This window comes from Myxine glutinosa, chromosome 2, assembly GCF_964187855.1.
Source record: "Myxine glutinosa chromosome 2, kmMyxGlut1.1, whole genome shotgun sequence".
Classification (NCBI taxonomy): domain Eukaryota; kingdom Metazoa; phylum Chordata; class Myxini; order Myxiniformes; family Myxinidae; genus Myxine; species Myxine glutinosa.
In genome coordinates this window covers 138,071,988-138,086,094 of record NC_136262.1, presented here as the reverse complement: position 1 = coordinate 138,086,094, position 14,107 = coordinate 138,071,988, and the positions used below count along the sequence as shown (strand labels likewise).

The window sequence follows — 14,107 nt, the reverse complement described above, 5'->3', positions numbered from 1 at the left end:
TTTGTATGTGTATGTGTGTATATATGTTTATGTTTGTATGTATTTGTATGTGTATGTGTGTATATATGTTTATGTTTGTATGTATTTGTATGTGTATGTGTGTATATATGTTTATGTTTGTATGTATTTGTATGTGTATGTGTGTATATATGTTTATGTTTGTATGTATTTGTATGTGTATGTGTGTATATATGTTTATGTTTGTATGTATTTGTATGTGTATGTGTGTATATATGTTTATGTTTGTATGTATTTGTATGTGTATGTGTGTATATATGTTTATGTTTGTATGTATTTGTATGTGTATGTGTGTATATATGTTTATGTTTGTATGTATTTGTATGTGTATGTGTGTATATATATGTTTATGTTTGTATGTATTTGTATGTGTATGTGTATGTGTGTATATATGTTTATGTTTGTATGTATTTGTATGTATGTGTATGTGTATGTGTGTATATACGTCTGTGTATGTGTATGTGTGTATATATGTATGTGTTTCTATGTATTTGTATGTGTATGTGTATGTGTGTATATATGTATATGTTTGTATGTATTTGTATGTGTATGTGTATGTGTGTATATATGTATATGTTTGTATGTATTTGTATGTGTGTGTATGTATATGTGTGTATAGATGTATATGTTTGTATGTATGTGTATGGGTGTGTGTCCAGGCCATAACGTTTTTACCATTTGAGCTTTTGTCATCAAATTTCAACAAATCTTTATTGTGAGGAATAATATGGAGAAGACAAATTATTCCATTAAAATGTTTTAGTTGTTGTTTTCAAGTTTAGTTGGAGTACAAAGCGGACACGGATTTCGGATGTCCTCTCGTTTGCCTGTATGGTATGTCGTTCCGAGAACATTTTGAACAGCTCTACCGACTTTGTTTTGCCAATCGCAGGTACCGTGCACGAGCAGGTTCAACCAAATTGTGTGAATACAGGTGAACGAACACATGGACACGTTCACGATCACCTACCGACATAAGTTCAACAGCGGACAATGTCGAGCAACACACAGGTCCAGCGGGACGATCCTTCGGAAGGCAATCGTCCTCCACCTAAAACAACAGGACAACACAATATCACACCGCGACACCGCGACCGCATTCACGAGCGCAGCGGACGTCAGCTGATGGATGATCTGATCAAATCGCCTCGCTTGGCGCCCGTCCTCGTCCCCTCAGATCCCCTCACCTGCTCCATGAGCATGAACGCGATTCCTCTCACGGCCTAAATCATCGTCCGCGGTGCTGAAGCGCACGGGGATGCCGGGAAGGCAGGGAGAGCATACGGGAATGGCGACGCGAGGGGTGTGCGCACGGGGAAGGCGGGGAGAGCATACGGGAATGGCGACGCGAGGGATGTGCGCACGGAAATCCCGGGGAAAGCGTGAGGTAACTTGATCTGCCCGACGGACAGGGAAACGAAGGATTGAGAACGAATAACCCGAGCGGGAATGACAAAGCGGATGCGCATGAACAACCCCAACGATCCCGGAGGGATTAACGAAGCGAAGACTTCCGCTGCAGGGAGGAAATTTCACTCCCACTCACGAGTGCTCCTCCTTTCCCTGCTCTTAACACCTCATCTACCGTTAACTCGTTCCTTGGTTCGTTCGTCATATGATCGACGATTTTTAACTGAACGTTTAGTCGTTCATCCCGATTCGTATTGCTGTCTTGTTCACAACCACAGGGGCTTCATTTAATGTTGATAAAACGTCGAGGATGTTCAGAAACATAATAAATAAACAAATTCAAATGTATACAGTCTCTAATATGTTAATGTTATACAAGGTTGGACAAGAGCATGTTCATTATAATGTACATGTCATGTGATCATGTGAAGGACCATGTGATAGGAGTCATATTAACAGAGGACCAAGGATTTGAGGAGAGTGGAGGGGCGGAGACAGGAGCTGTCGCATCACAAAGCAAAGGGTAAAACCCACCGCACAGTGCTCACTAATAGCGGGCATAACGTACAGTGAGTGCTCACTAATAGCGGGCATAACGTACAGTGCTCACTAATAGCGGGCATAGCGTACAGTGCTCACTAATAGCGGGCATAACGTGCAGTGCTCACTAATAGCGGGCATAACGTACAGTGCTCACTAATAGCGGGCATAACGTACAGTGCTCACTAATAGCGGGCATAACGTACAGTGCTCACTAATAGCGGGCATAACGCACAGTGCTCACTAATAGCAGGCATAACGTACAGTGCTCACTAACAGCGGGCATAACGCCTAGTGCTCACTAATAGCAGGCATAACGCCAAGTGCTCACTACTCACTCGTAGCGGGCGTAACACAGTGCTCACTAATAGCGGGCATAACGTGCAGTGCTCACTAATCGCGGGCATAACGCCGAATGCTCACTAATAGCGGGTGTAACACAGTGCTCACTAATAGCAGACACAAAAGCCGTGCTCACTAATATCAAACGCAATGCACAGTGCTCACTAATAGCAGACCCACCACACAGTGCTCATTAATGGCAGACACGCCACCGTGCTCACTAATAGCAGACACAGCACGGTGCTCACTAATAGCAGACACATCACATAGTGCACACTAATAGCAGAAACACCACAGAATGCTCACAAATAACAGACACACCACACAGTATGTACTAAAGCAGGCACACCACACTGTGCTCACTAATAACAGACACATCACATAGTGCTCAATAATAACAGACACACCGCACGGTGCTCACTAATAGCAGACACAACACAAAGTGCTCACTAATAACAGACACACCTCACGGTGCTCATTAATAACAGACACACCTCACGGTGCTCACTAATAACGGACGCACCGTTCTGTGCTCACTAATAGCGGACACAACACACGGTGCTCACTAATAACAGGCATGATACACCATGCTCACTAATAGCAGACACATCACACAGTGCTCACGAATAGCAGACATGATACACCGTGCTCACTGATAGCACACACTGTGCAGTGCTCACTAATAACGGACATAACACAGTGTTCACTAATAGGAGACACATCACACAGTGCTCACTAATAGCAGACACATCACACAGTGCTCACTAATAGCAGACACATCACGCAATGCTCATTAATAGCCGACGCACCACAGTGCTCACTAATAGCAGACACGCCACAGTGCTCACTAATAGCAGACACACCACAGTGCTCACTAATCGCGGCAAGGCCGCCATGCTCACTAATAGCAGAGACACCACACAGTGCTCACAAATAACAGACACACCACACAGTACGTACTAAAGCAGGCACACCGCACGGTGCTCACTAATAACAGACACATCACACAGTGCTCATTAATAATAGACACACCGCATGGTGCTCAATAATAGCAGACACAGCACACAGTGCTTACTAATAGCAGACACATCACACAGTTCTCACTAATAACAGACATATCACACAGTGCTCACTAATAACAGATGTGACACACAGTGCTCACTAATAGCATACACACCACACAGTGCTCACCAATAACAGATACGACACACAATGCCCACTAATAACAGACACAACATACAGTGCTCACTAATAGCAGACACATACAGTGCTCACTAATAGCAGATTTTTCAGAATAATTGGAATCTCCTGCGATGAAGCCAACTCCGAGGGCCTTTATCTCTCTCCCCGCAGGCAGGTTGGTGGTCTTTTTGTCTTCTACCGACTCCTCTCCGGCCTTGCTCCTCCTGCTCTCTGTCTGTGCTCTGTTCCCCAAATATTCGTACAGGTCGCACATGATCTGCCAGCAACCCTCTTATGGTTAAACTGCCAAAATCTGAGCTCTCTGCTCACCTTCACTTTCATTCCCCTTTTTTCCCGCCTCTGGAACAAACTCCCCCACTCCCTTCAATCCCACTCCTCCCTCCAGGTCTTTGAAACAGCTGTTCACTACCATCTCTTATCTTCCCCCATCCAAAACCTTGATCTTTTCTACCCCCGCTAATTCACCCCAGATACACCTTTTCGAAATTCCAACTTCTTTCCTGGAAGTCCTTGCAGTGTCCATATGTTTTATACATCTCCCACCTCCCCCCAAGCCCTCTCCCTCCAACAGTTCTCTCGATGTCTCTGTTCTCAAATGTTGTACTTGTGTGCTTCCCTCTCTCTCCCCATCTTGTCTACCTCTCCCCTTATTTTGTGTTTTATGTGTCGGTTTGACTTTTTGTGTGATTAATGTCAGCTCTTTCACGAGCCTCGATCTTGTATACAAAAAAGAAAAGAAAAAAAAGTGTCATTCTGAAGGGTAATTGCAAAGGGTAATTCCAAAGAGTAATTCCAAAGAGTAATTCCAAAGGGTAATTCCAAAGGGTAATTCCAAAGAGTAATTCTAAAGGGTAATTCCAAAGAGTAATTCCAAAGGGTAATTCTAAAGGGTAATTCTAAAGGGTAATTCTAAAGGGTAATTCCAAAGAGTAATTCTAAAGGGTAATTCCAAAGAGTAATTCCAAAGAGTAATTCCAAAGAGTAATTCCAAAGAGTAATTCTAAAGGGTAATTGCAAAGAGTAATTCTAAAGGGTAATTCTAAAGGGTAATTCTAAAGGGTAATTGGAAAGAGTAATTCTAAAGGGTAATTGCAAAGAGTAATTCCAAAGAGTAATTCTAAAGGGTAATTCCAAAGAGTAATTCCAAAGGGTAATTCCAAAGGGTAATTCCAAAGAGTAATTCCAAAGGGTAATTCCAAAGGGTAATTCTAAACGGTAATTCTAAAGGGTAATTCTAAAGGGTAATTCCAAAGAGTAATTCTAAAGGGTTATTCTAAAGAGTAATTCTAAGGGGTAATTCTAAAGGGTAATTCCAAAGAGTAATTCCAAAGGGTAATTCCAAAGAGTAATTCCAAAGAGTAATTCCAAAGAGTAATTCCAAAGGGTAATTCCAAAGAGTAATTCCAAAGAGTAATTCCAAAGGGTAATTCCAAAGGGTAATTCTAAAGGGTAATTCCAAAGAGTAATTCCAAAGGGTAATTCCAAAGGGTAATTGCAAAGAGTAATTCTAAAGGGTAATTCTAAAGAGTAATTCTAAAGGTTAATTCCAAAGAGTAATTCTAAAGGGTAATTCCAAAGAGTAATTCCAAAGAGTAATTCCAAAGAGTAATTCCAAAGGGTAATTCCAAAGAGTAATTCCAAAGAGTAATTCCAAAGAGTAATTCCAAAGGGTAATTCTAAAGGGTAATTCTAAAGGGTAATTGCAAAGAGTAATTCTAAAGGGTAATTCTAAAGGGTAATTCTAAAGGGTAATTGCAAAGAGTAATTCTAAAGGGTAATTGCAAAGAGTAATTCTAAAGGGTAATTGCAAAGAGTAATTCCAAAGAGTAATTCTAAAGGGTAATTCTAAAGGTTAATTCTAAAGAGTAATTCTAAAGAGTAATTCTAAAGAGTAATTCTAAAGGGTAATTCTAAAGAGTAATTCCAAAGAGTAATTCGAAAGGGTAATTCTAAAGGGTAATTATAAAGAGTAATTCTAAAGGGTAATTCTAAAGGGTAATTCAAAAGGGTAATTCCAAAGAGTAATTCTAAAGGTGTAATTCGAAAGGGTAATTCTAAAGGGTTATTCTAAAGGTTAATTCTAAAGGGTAATTCTAAAGGGTAATTTGAAAGGGTAATTCCAAAGAGTAATTCCAAAGAGTAATTCTAAAGGGTAATTCTAAAGAGTAATTCTAAAGGGTAATTCGAAAGGGTAATTCGAAAGAGTAATTCTAAAGAGTAATTCTAAAGAGTAATTCCAAAGAGTAATTCTAAAGGGTAATTCGAAAGGGTAATTCTAAAGGGTTATTCTAAAGGTTAATTCTAAAGGGTAATTCTAAAGGGTAATTCGAAAGGGTAATTCCAAAGAGTAATTCCAAAGAGATTCTAAAGGGTAATTCTAAATGGTAATTCTAAAGAGTAATTCTAAAGAGTAATTCTAAAGAGTAATTCTAAAGGGTAATTCTAAAGGGTAATTCTAAAGAGTAATTCTAAAGAGTAATTCTAAAGAGTAATTCTAAAGGGTAATTCGAAAGGGTAATTCTAAAGAGTAATTCTAAAGAGTAATTCTAAAGATGAATTCCAAAGAGTAATTCTAAAGGGTAATTCTAAAGGGTAATTCTAAAGAGTAATTCTAAAGGGTAATTCTGAAGGGTAATTCGAAAGGGTAATTCCAAAGAGTAATTCTAAAGGGTAATTCGAAAGGGTAATTCTAAAGGGTTATTCTGAAGGGTTATTCTAAAGGGTAATTCCAAAGAGTATTTCTAAAGGGTAATTCGAAAGGGTAATTCCAAAGAGTAATTCTAAAGGGTAATTCGAAAGGGTAATTCTAAAGGGTAATTCCAAAGAGTAATTCTAAAGGGTAATTCTAAAGGGTAATTCTAAAGGGTAATTCCAAAGAGTAATTCTAAAGAGTAATTCCAAAGAGTAATTCGAAAGGGTAATTCGAAAGGGTAATTCTAAAGGGTAATTCTAAAGGGTAATTCTGAAGAGTAATTCTAAAGGGTAATTCTAAAGGGTAATTCTAAAGAGTAATTCTAAACGGTAATTCTAAAGGGTAATTCCAAAGGGTAATTCTAAAGAGTAATTCTAAACGGTAATTCTAAAGGGTAATTCTAAAGAGTAATTCTAAAGAGTAATTCTAAAGGGTAATTCGAAAGGCTAATTCTAAAGGGTAATTCGAAAGGGTAATTCTAAAAGGTTATTCTAAAGGGTTATTCTAAAGGGTAATTCCAAAGAGTAATTCTAAAGGGTAGTTCGAAAGGGTAATTCCAAAGAGTAATTCTAAAGGGTAATTTGAAAGGGTAATTATAAAGGGTAATTCCAAAGAGTAATTCCAAAGGGTAATTCTAAAGGGTAATTCTAAAGGGTAATTCTAAAGAGTAATTCTAAAGAGTAATTCCAAAGAGTAATTCTCAAGCGTAATTCGAAAGGGTAATTCTAAAGGGTAATTCTTAAGAGTAATTCTAAAGGGTAATTCTAAAGGGTAATTCTAAAGGGTAATTCTAAAGAGTAATTCTAAACGGTAATTCTAAAGGGTAATTCCAAAAGGTAATTCTAAAGAGTAATTCTAAACGGTAATTCTAAAGGGTAATTCAAAAGAGTAATTCAAAAGAGTAATTCTAAAGGGTAATTCCAAAGAGTAATTCTAAACGGTAATTCTAAAGGGTAATTCCAAAGAGTAATTCTAAAGAGTAATTGTAAAGGGTAATTCTAAAGGGTAATTCTAAAGAGTAATTCCAAAGAGTAATTCTAAATGGTAATTCTAAAGAGTAATTCTAAAGAGTAATTCTGAAGGGTAATTCTAAAGGGTAATTCTAAAGAGTAATTCCAAAGAGTAATTCCAAAGAGTAATTCTAAAGAGTAATTCTAAAGGGTAATTCTAAAGGGTAATTCCAAAGAGTAATTCTAAAGGGTAATTCTAAAGGGTAATTCTAAAGGGTAATTCTAAAGAGTAATTCTAAAGAGTAATTCTAAATGGTAATTCTAAAGAGTAATTCCAAAGCGTAATTCTAAAGAGTAATTCTAAAGTGTAATTCTAAAGGGTAATTCTAAAGGGCAATTCCAAAGAGTAATTCTAAAGGGTAATTCCAAAGGGTAATTCTAAAGGGTAATTCTAAAGGGTAATTCTAAAGGGTAATTCTAAAGGGTAATTCTAAAGGGTAATTCTAAAGGGTAATTCTAAAGAGTAATTCTAAAGAGTAATTCTAAAGAGTAATTCTAAAGGGTAATTCTAAAGGGTAATTCCAAAGAGTAATTCTAAAGGGTAATTCTAAAGGGTAATTCTAAAGGGTAATTCTAAAGAGTAATTCTAAAGAGTAATTCTAAAGGGTAATTCTAAAGGGTAATTCTAAAGAGTAATTCTAAAGAGTAATTCTAAAGGGTAATTCTAAAGGGTAATTCTAAAGAGTAATTCTAAAGAGTAATTCTAAAGAGTAATTCTAAAGGGTAATTCTAAAGGGTAATTCTAAAGGGTAATTCTAAAGGGTAATTCTAAAGGGTAATTCTAAAGGGTAATTCTAAAGAGTAATTCTAAAGGGTAATTCTAAAGGGTAATTCTAAAGGGTAATTCTAAAGGGTAATTCTAAAGGGTAATTCCAAAGAGTAATTCTAAAGGGTAATTCCAAAGAGTAATTCTAAAGGGTAATTCCAAAGAGTAATTCTAAAGGGTAATTCTAAAGGGTAATTCTAAAGGGTAATTCTAAAGGGTAATTCTAAAGAGTAATTCTAAACGGTAATTCTAAAGGGTAATTCTACAGGGTAATTCTAAAGGGTAATTCTAAAGGGTAATTCTAAAGGGTAATTCTAAAGGGTAATTCTAAAGGGTAATTCTAAAGGGTAATTCTAAAGAGTAATTCTAAAGGGTAATTCCAAAGAGTAATTCTAAATGGTAATTCTTAAGAGTAATTCTAAAGGGTAATTCTAAAGAGTAATTCTAAAGGGTAATTCTAAAGGGTAATTCTAAAGGGTAATTCTAAAGGGTAATTCTAAAGGGTAATTCTAAAGGGTAATTCTAAAGGGTAATTCTAAAGGGTAATTCTAAAGAGTAATTCTAAAGGGTAATTCCAAAGAGTAATTCTAAAGGGTAATTCTAAAGGGTAATTCTAAAGGGTAATTCTAAAGGGTAATTCTAAAGGGTAATTCTAAAGAGTAATTCTAAAGGGTAATTCTAAAGGGTAATTCTAAAGGGTAATTCTAAAGGGTAATTCTAAAGAGTAATTCTAAAGGGTAATTCCAAAGAGTAATTCTAAAGGGTAATTCTAAAGGGTAATTCTAAAGGGTAATTCTAAAGGGTAATTCTAAAGAGTAATTCTAAAGAGTAATTCTAAATGGTAATTCCAAAGGGTAATTCCAAAGAGTAATTCTAAAGAGTAATTCCAAAGAGTAATTCCAAAGCGTAATTCTAAAGAGTAATTCTAAAGGGTAATTCTAAAGGGTAATTCTAAAGGGTAATTCCAAAGGGTAATTCTAAAGAGTAATTCTAAACGGTAATTCTAAAGGGTAATTCTAAAGAGTAATTCTAAAGAGTAATTCTAAAGGGTAATTCGAAAGGCTAATTCTAAAGGGTAATTCGAAAGGGTAATTCTAAAAGGTTATTCTAAAGGGTTATTCTAAAGGGTAATTCCAAAGAGTAATTCTAAAGGGTAGTTCGAAAGGGTAATTCCAAAGAGTAATTCTAAAGGGTAATTTGAAAGGGTAATTATAAAGGGTAATTCCAAAGAGTAATTCCAAAGGGTAATTCTAAAGGGTAATTCTAAAGGGTAATTCTAAAGAGTAATTCTAAAGAGTAATTCCAAAGAGTAATTCTCAAGCGTAATTCGAAAGGGTAATTCTAAAGGGTAATTCTTAAGAGTAATTCTAAAGGGTAATTCTAAAGGGTAATTCTAAAGGGTAATTCTAAAGAGTAATTCTAAACGGTAATTCTAAAGGGTAATTCCAAAAGGTAATTCTAAAGAGTAATTCTAAACGGTAATTCTAAAGGGTAATTCAAAAGAGTAATTCAAAAGAGTAATTCTAAAGGGTAATTCCAAAGAGTAATTCTAAACGGTAATTCTAAAGGGTAATTCCAAAGAGTAATTCTAAAGAGTAATTGTAAAGGGTAATTCTAAAGGGTAATTCTAAAGAGTAATTCCAAAGAGTAATTCTAAATGGTAATTCTAAAGAGTAATTCTAAAGAGTAATTCTGAAGGGTAATTCTAAAGGGTAATTCTAAAGAGTAATTCCAAAGAGTAATTCCAAAGAGTAATTCTAAAGAGTAATTCTAAAGGGTAATTCTAAAGGGTAATTCCAAAGAGTAATTCTAAAGGGTAATTCTAAAGGGTAATTCTAAAGGGTAATTCTAAAGAGTAATTCTAAAGAGTAATTCTAAATGGTAATTCTAAAGAGTAATTCCAAAGCGTAATTCTAAAGAGTAATTCTAAAGTGTAATTCTAAAGGGTAATTCTAAAGGGCAATTCCAAAGAGTAATTCTAAAGGGTAATTCCAAAGGGTAATTCTAAAGGGTAATTCTAAAGGGTAATTCTAAAGGGTAATTCTAAAGGGTAATTCTAAAGGGTAATTCTAAAGGGTAATTCTAAAGAGTAATTCTAAAGAGTAATTCTAAAGAGTAATTCTAAAGGGTAATTCTAAAGGGTAATTCCAAAGAGTAATTCTAAAGGGTAATTCTAAAGGGTAATTCTAAAGGGTAATTCTAAAGAGTAATTCTAAAGAGTAATTCTAAAGGGTAATTCTAAAGGGTAATTCTAAAGAGTAATTCTAAAGAGTAATTCTAAAGGGTAATTCTAAAGGGTAATTCTAAAGAGTAATTCTAAAGAGTAATTCTAAAGAGTAATTCTAAAGGGTAATTCTAAAGGGTAATTCTAAAGGGTAATTCTAAAGGGTAATTCTAAAGGGTAATTCTAAAGGGTAATTCTAAAGAGTAATTCTAAAGGGTAATTCTAAAGGGTAATTCTAAAGGGTAATTCTAAAGGGTAATTCTAAAGGGTAATTCCAAAGAGTAATTCTAAAGGGTAATTCCAAAGAGTAATTCTAAAGGGTAATTCCAAAGAGTAATTCTAAAGGGTAATTCTAAAGGGTAATTCTAAAGGGTAATTCTAAAGGGTAATTCTAAAGAGTAATTCTAAACGGTAATTCTAAAGGGTAATTCTACAGGGTAATTCTAAAGGGTAATTCTAAAGGGTAATTCTAAAGGGTAATTCTAAAGGGTAATTCTAAAGGGTAATTCTAAAGGGTAATTCTAAAGAGTAATTCTAAAGGGTAATTCCAAAGAGTAATTCTAAATGGTAATTCTTAAGAGTAATTCTAAAGGGTAATTCTAAAGAGTAATTCTAAAGGGTAATTCTAAAGGGTAATTCTAAAGGGTAATTCTAAAGGGTAATTCTAAAGGGTAATTCTAAAGGGTAATTCTAAAGGGTAATTCTAAAGGGTAATTCTAAAGAGTAATTCTAAAGGGTAATTCCAAAGAGTAATTCTAAAGGGTAATTCTAAAGGGTAATTCTAAAGGGTAATTCTAAAGGGTAATTCTAAAGGGTAATTCTAAAGAGTAATTCTAAAGGGTAATTCTAAAGGGTAATTCTAAAGGGTAATTCTAAAGGGTAATTCTAAAGAGTAATTCTAAAGGGTAATTCCAAAGAGTAATTCTAAAGGGTAATTCTAAAGGGTAATTCTAAAGGGTAATTCTAAAGGGTAATTCTAAAGAGTAATTCTAAAGAGTAATTCTAAATGGTAATTCCAAAGGGTAATTCCAAAGAGTAATTCTAAAGAGTAATTCCAAAGAGTAATTCCAAAGCGTAATTCTAAAGAGTAATTCTAAAGGGTAATTCTAAAGGGTAATTCTAAAGGGTAATTCTAAAGGGTAATTCTAAAGGGTAATTCTAAAGAGTAATTCTAAAGGGTAATTCCAAAGAGTAATTCTAAAGGGTAATTCTAAAGGGTAATTCTAAAGGGTAATTCTAAAGGGTAATTCTAAAGAGTAATTCTAAAGAGTAATTCTAAATGGTAATTCCAAAGGGTAATTCCAAAGAGTAATTCTAAAGAGTAATTCCAAAGAGTAATTCCAAAGCGTAATTCTAAAGAGTAATTCTAAAGAGTAATTCCAAAGGGTAATTCCAAAGCGTAATTCTAAAGAGTAATTCTAAAGAGTAATTCTAAAGAGTAATTCCAAAGAGTAATTCCAAAGCGTAATTCTAAAGAGTAATTCTAAAGAGTAATTCTAAAGAGTAATTCCAAAGGGTAATTATAAAGGGTAATTCCAAAGAGTAATTCTAAAGGGTAATTCTAAAGGGTAATTATAAAGGGTAATTCCAAAGAGTAATTCTAAAGGGTAATTCCAAAGGGTAATTATAAAGGGTAATTCCAAAGAGTAATTCTAAAGGGTAATTCTAAAGGGTAATTATAAAGGGTAATTCTAAAGAGTAATTCTAAAGGGTAATTCTAAAGGGTAATTATAAAGGGTAATTCCAAAGAGTAATTCTAAAGGGTAATTCCAAAGAGTAATTCTAAAGTGTAATTCTAAAGTGTAATTCTAAAGAGTAATTCTAAAGGGTAATTCCAAAGAGTAATTCTAAAGGGTAATTCCAAAGAGTAATTCGAAAGGGTAATTCGAAAGGGTAATTCCAAAGAGTAATTCTAAACGGTAATTCTAAAGGGTAATTCTAAAGAGTAATTCAAAAGAGTAATTCCAAAGAGTAATTCTAAAGGGTAATTTGAAAGGGTAATTCGAAAGGGTAATTCCAAAGAGTAATTCTAAACGGTAATTCTAAAGGGTAATTCTAAAGGGTAATTCCAAAGAGTAATTCTAAACGGTAATTCTAAAGGGTAATTCTAAAGGGTAATTCTAAAGGGTAATTCCAAAGAGTAATTCTAAAGGGTAATTCTAAAGGGTAATTCCAAAGAGTAATTCTAAAGGGTAATTCTAAAGGGTAATTCTAAAGGGTAATTCTAAAGGGTAATTCTAAAGGGTAATTCTAAAGGGTAATTCTAAAGGGTAATTCTAAAGGGTAATTCCAAAGAGTAATTCTAAAGGGTAATTCCAAAGAGTAATTCTAAAGGGTAATTCTAAAGGGTAATTCTAAAGGGTAATTCTAAAGGGTAATTCTAAAGGGTAATTCTAAAGGGTAATTCTAAAGAGTAATTCTAAAGAGTAATTCTAAAGAGTAATTCTAAAGGGTAATTCTAAAGGGTAATTCCAAAGAGTAATTCTAAAGGGTAATTCTAAAGGGTAATTCTAAAGGGTAATTCTAAAGAGTAATTCTAAAGAGTAATTCTAAAGGGTAATTCTAAAGGGTAATTCTAAAGAGTAATTCTAAAGAGTAATTCTAAAGGGTAATTCTAAAGGGTAATTCTAAAGAGTAATTCTAAAGAGTAATTCTAAAGAGTAATTCTAAAGGGTAATTCTAAAGGGTAATTCTAAAGGGTAATTCTAAAGGGTAATTCTAAAGGGTAATTCTAAAGAGTAATTCTAAAGGGTAATTCTAAAGGGTAATTCTAAAGGGTAATTCTAAAGGGTAATTCTAAAGGGTAATTCCAAAGAGTAATTCTAAAGGGTAATTCCAAAGAGTAATTCTAAAGGGTAATTCTAAAGGGTAATTCTAAAGGGTAATTCTAAAGGGTAATTCTAAAGAGTAATTCTAAACGGTAATTCTAAAGGGTAATTCTACAGGGTAATTCTAAAGGGTAATTCTAAAGGGTAATTCTAAAGGGTAATTCTAAAGGGTAATTCTAAAGGGTAATTCTAAAGGGTAATTCTAAAGGGTAATTCTAAAGAGTAATTCTAAAGAGTAATTCTAAAGAGTAATTCTAAAGGGTAATTCCAAAGAGTAATTCTAAATGGTAATTCTTAAGAGTAATTCTAAAGGGTAATTCTAAAGAGTAATTCTAAAGAGTAATTCTAAATGGTAATTCCAAAGAGTAATTCTAAAGAGTAATTCTAAAGAGTAATTCCAAAGAGTAATTCCAAAGGGTAATTCCAAAGAGTAATTCTAAAGAGTAATTCCAAAGGGTAATTCCAAAGAGTAATTCTAAAGGGTAATTCTAAAGAGTAATTCTAAAGAGTAATTCCAAAGGGTAATTCCAAAGAGTAATTCCAAAGCGTAATTCTAAAGAGTAATTCTAAAGAGTAATTCCAAAGGGTAATTCCAAAGAGTAATTCTAAAGAGTAATTCCAAAGGGTAATTCCATAGAGTAATTCTAAAGAGTAATTCTAAAGAGTAATTCCAAAGGGTAATTCCAAAGAGTAATTCTAAAGAGTAATTCCAAAGGGTAATTCCAAAGAGTAATTCTAAAGAGTAATTCCAAAGGGTAATTCCAAAGACTAATTCTAAAGAGTAATTCCAAAGAGTAATTCCAAAGAGTAATTCTAAAGAGTAATTCCAAAGAGTAATTCCAAAGAGTAATTCCAAAGAGTAATTCTAAAGAGTAATTCTAAAGAGTAATTCCAAAGAGTAATTCCAAAGCGTAATTCTAAAGAGTAATTCTAAAGAGTAATTCCAAAGGGTAATTCCAAAGAGTAATTCTAAAGAGTAATTCTAAAGAGTAATTCCAAAGAGTAATTCTAAAGGGTAATTCTAAAGGGTAATTCCAAAGAGTAATTCTAAAGGGTAATTCCAAAGAGTAATTC

At 34.1% G+C, this 14,107-nt stretch overlaps 1 protein-coding gene across 5 annotated transcripts in view; it reads right to left on the bottom strand.

The window, feature by feature from the left end:
* The window catches only part of LOC137421222 (protein mono-ADP-ribosyltransferase PARP6), a 180,550-nt gene extending 179,017 nt beyond the window's left edge, over positions 1-1,533 (bottom strand). The window contains exons 1-2 of one of the 5 annotated variants that reach the window (XM_078771720.1): positions 1,206-1,533; positions 989-1,069 (exon numbers count right to left, since the gene is read on the bottom strand). Coding sequence is in view for 3 of the 5 variants with exons in the window: in XM_068107053.2 (XP_067963154.1) it covers positions 989-1,069; positions 1,206-1,220 (96 nt within the window). In the remaining 2 variants the exon portion in view is untranslated. The remainder of the gene's footprint in view (positions 1-988; positions 1,070-1,205) is intronic. The other 4 variants (XM_068107055.2, XM_068107053.2, XM_068107051.2 and 1 more) reach the window with 4 other exon arrangements.
* Positions 1,534-14,107: the final 12,574 nt, after the last annotated feature.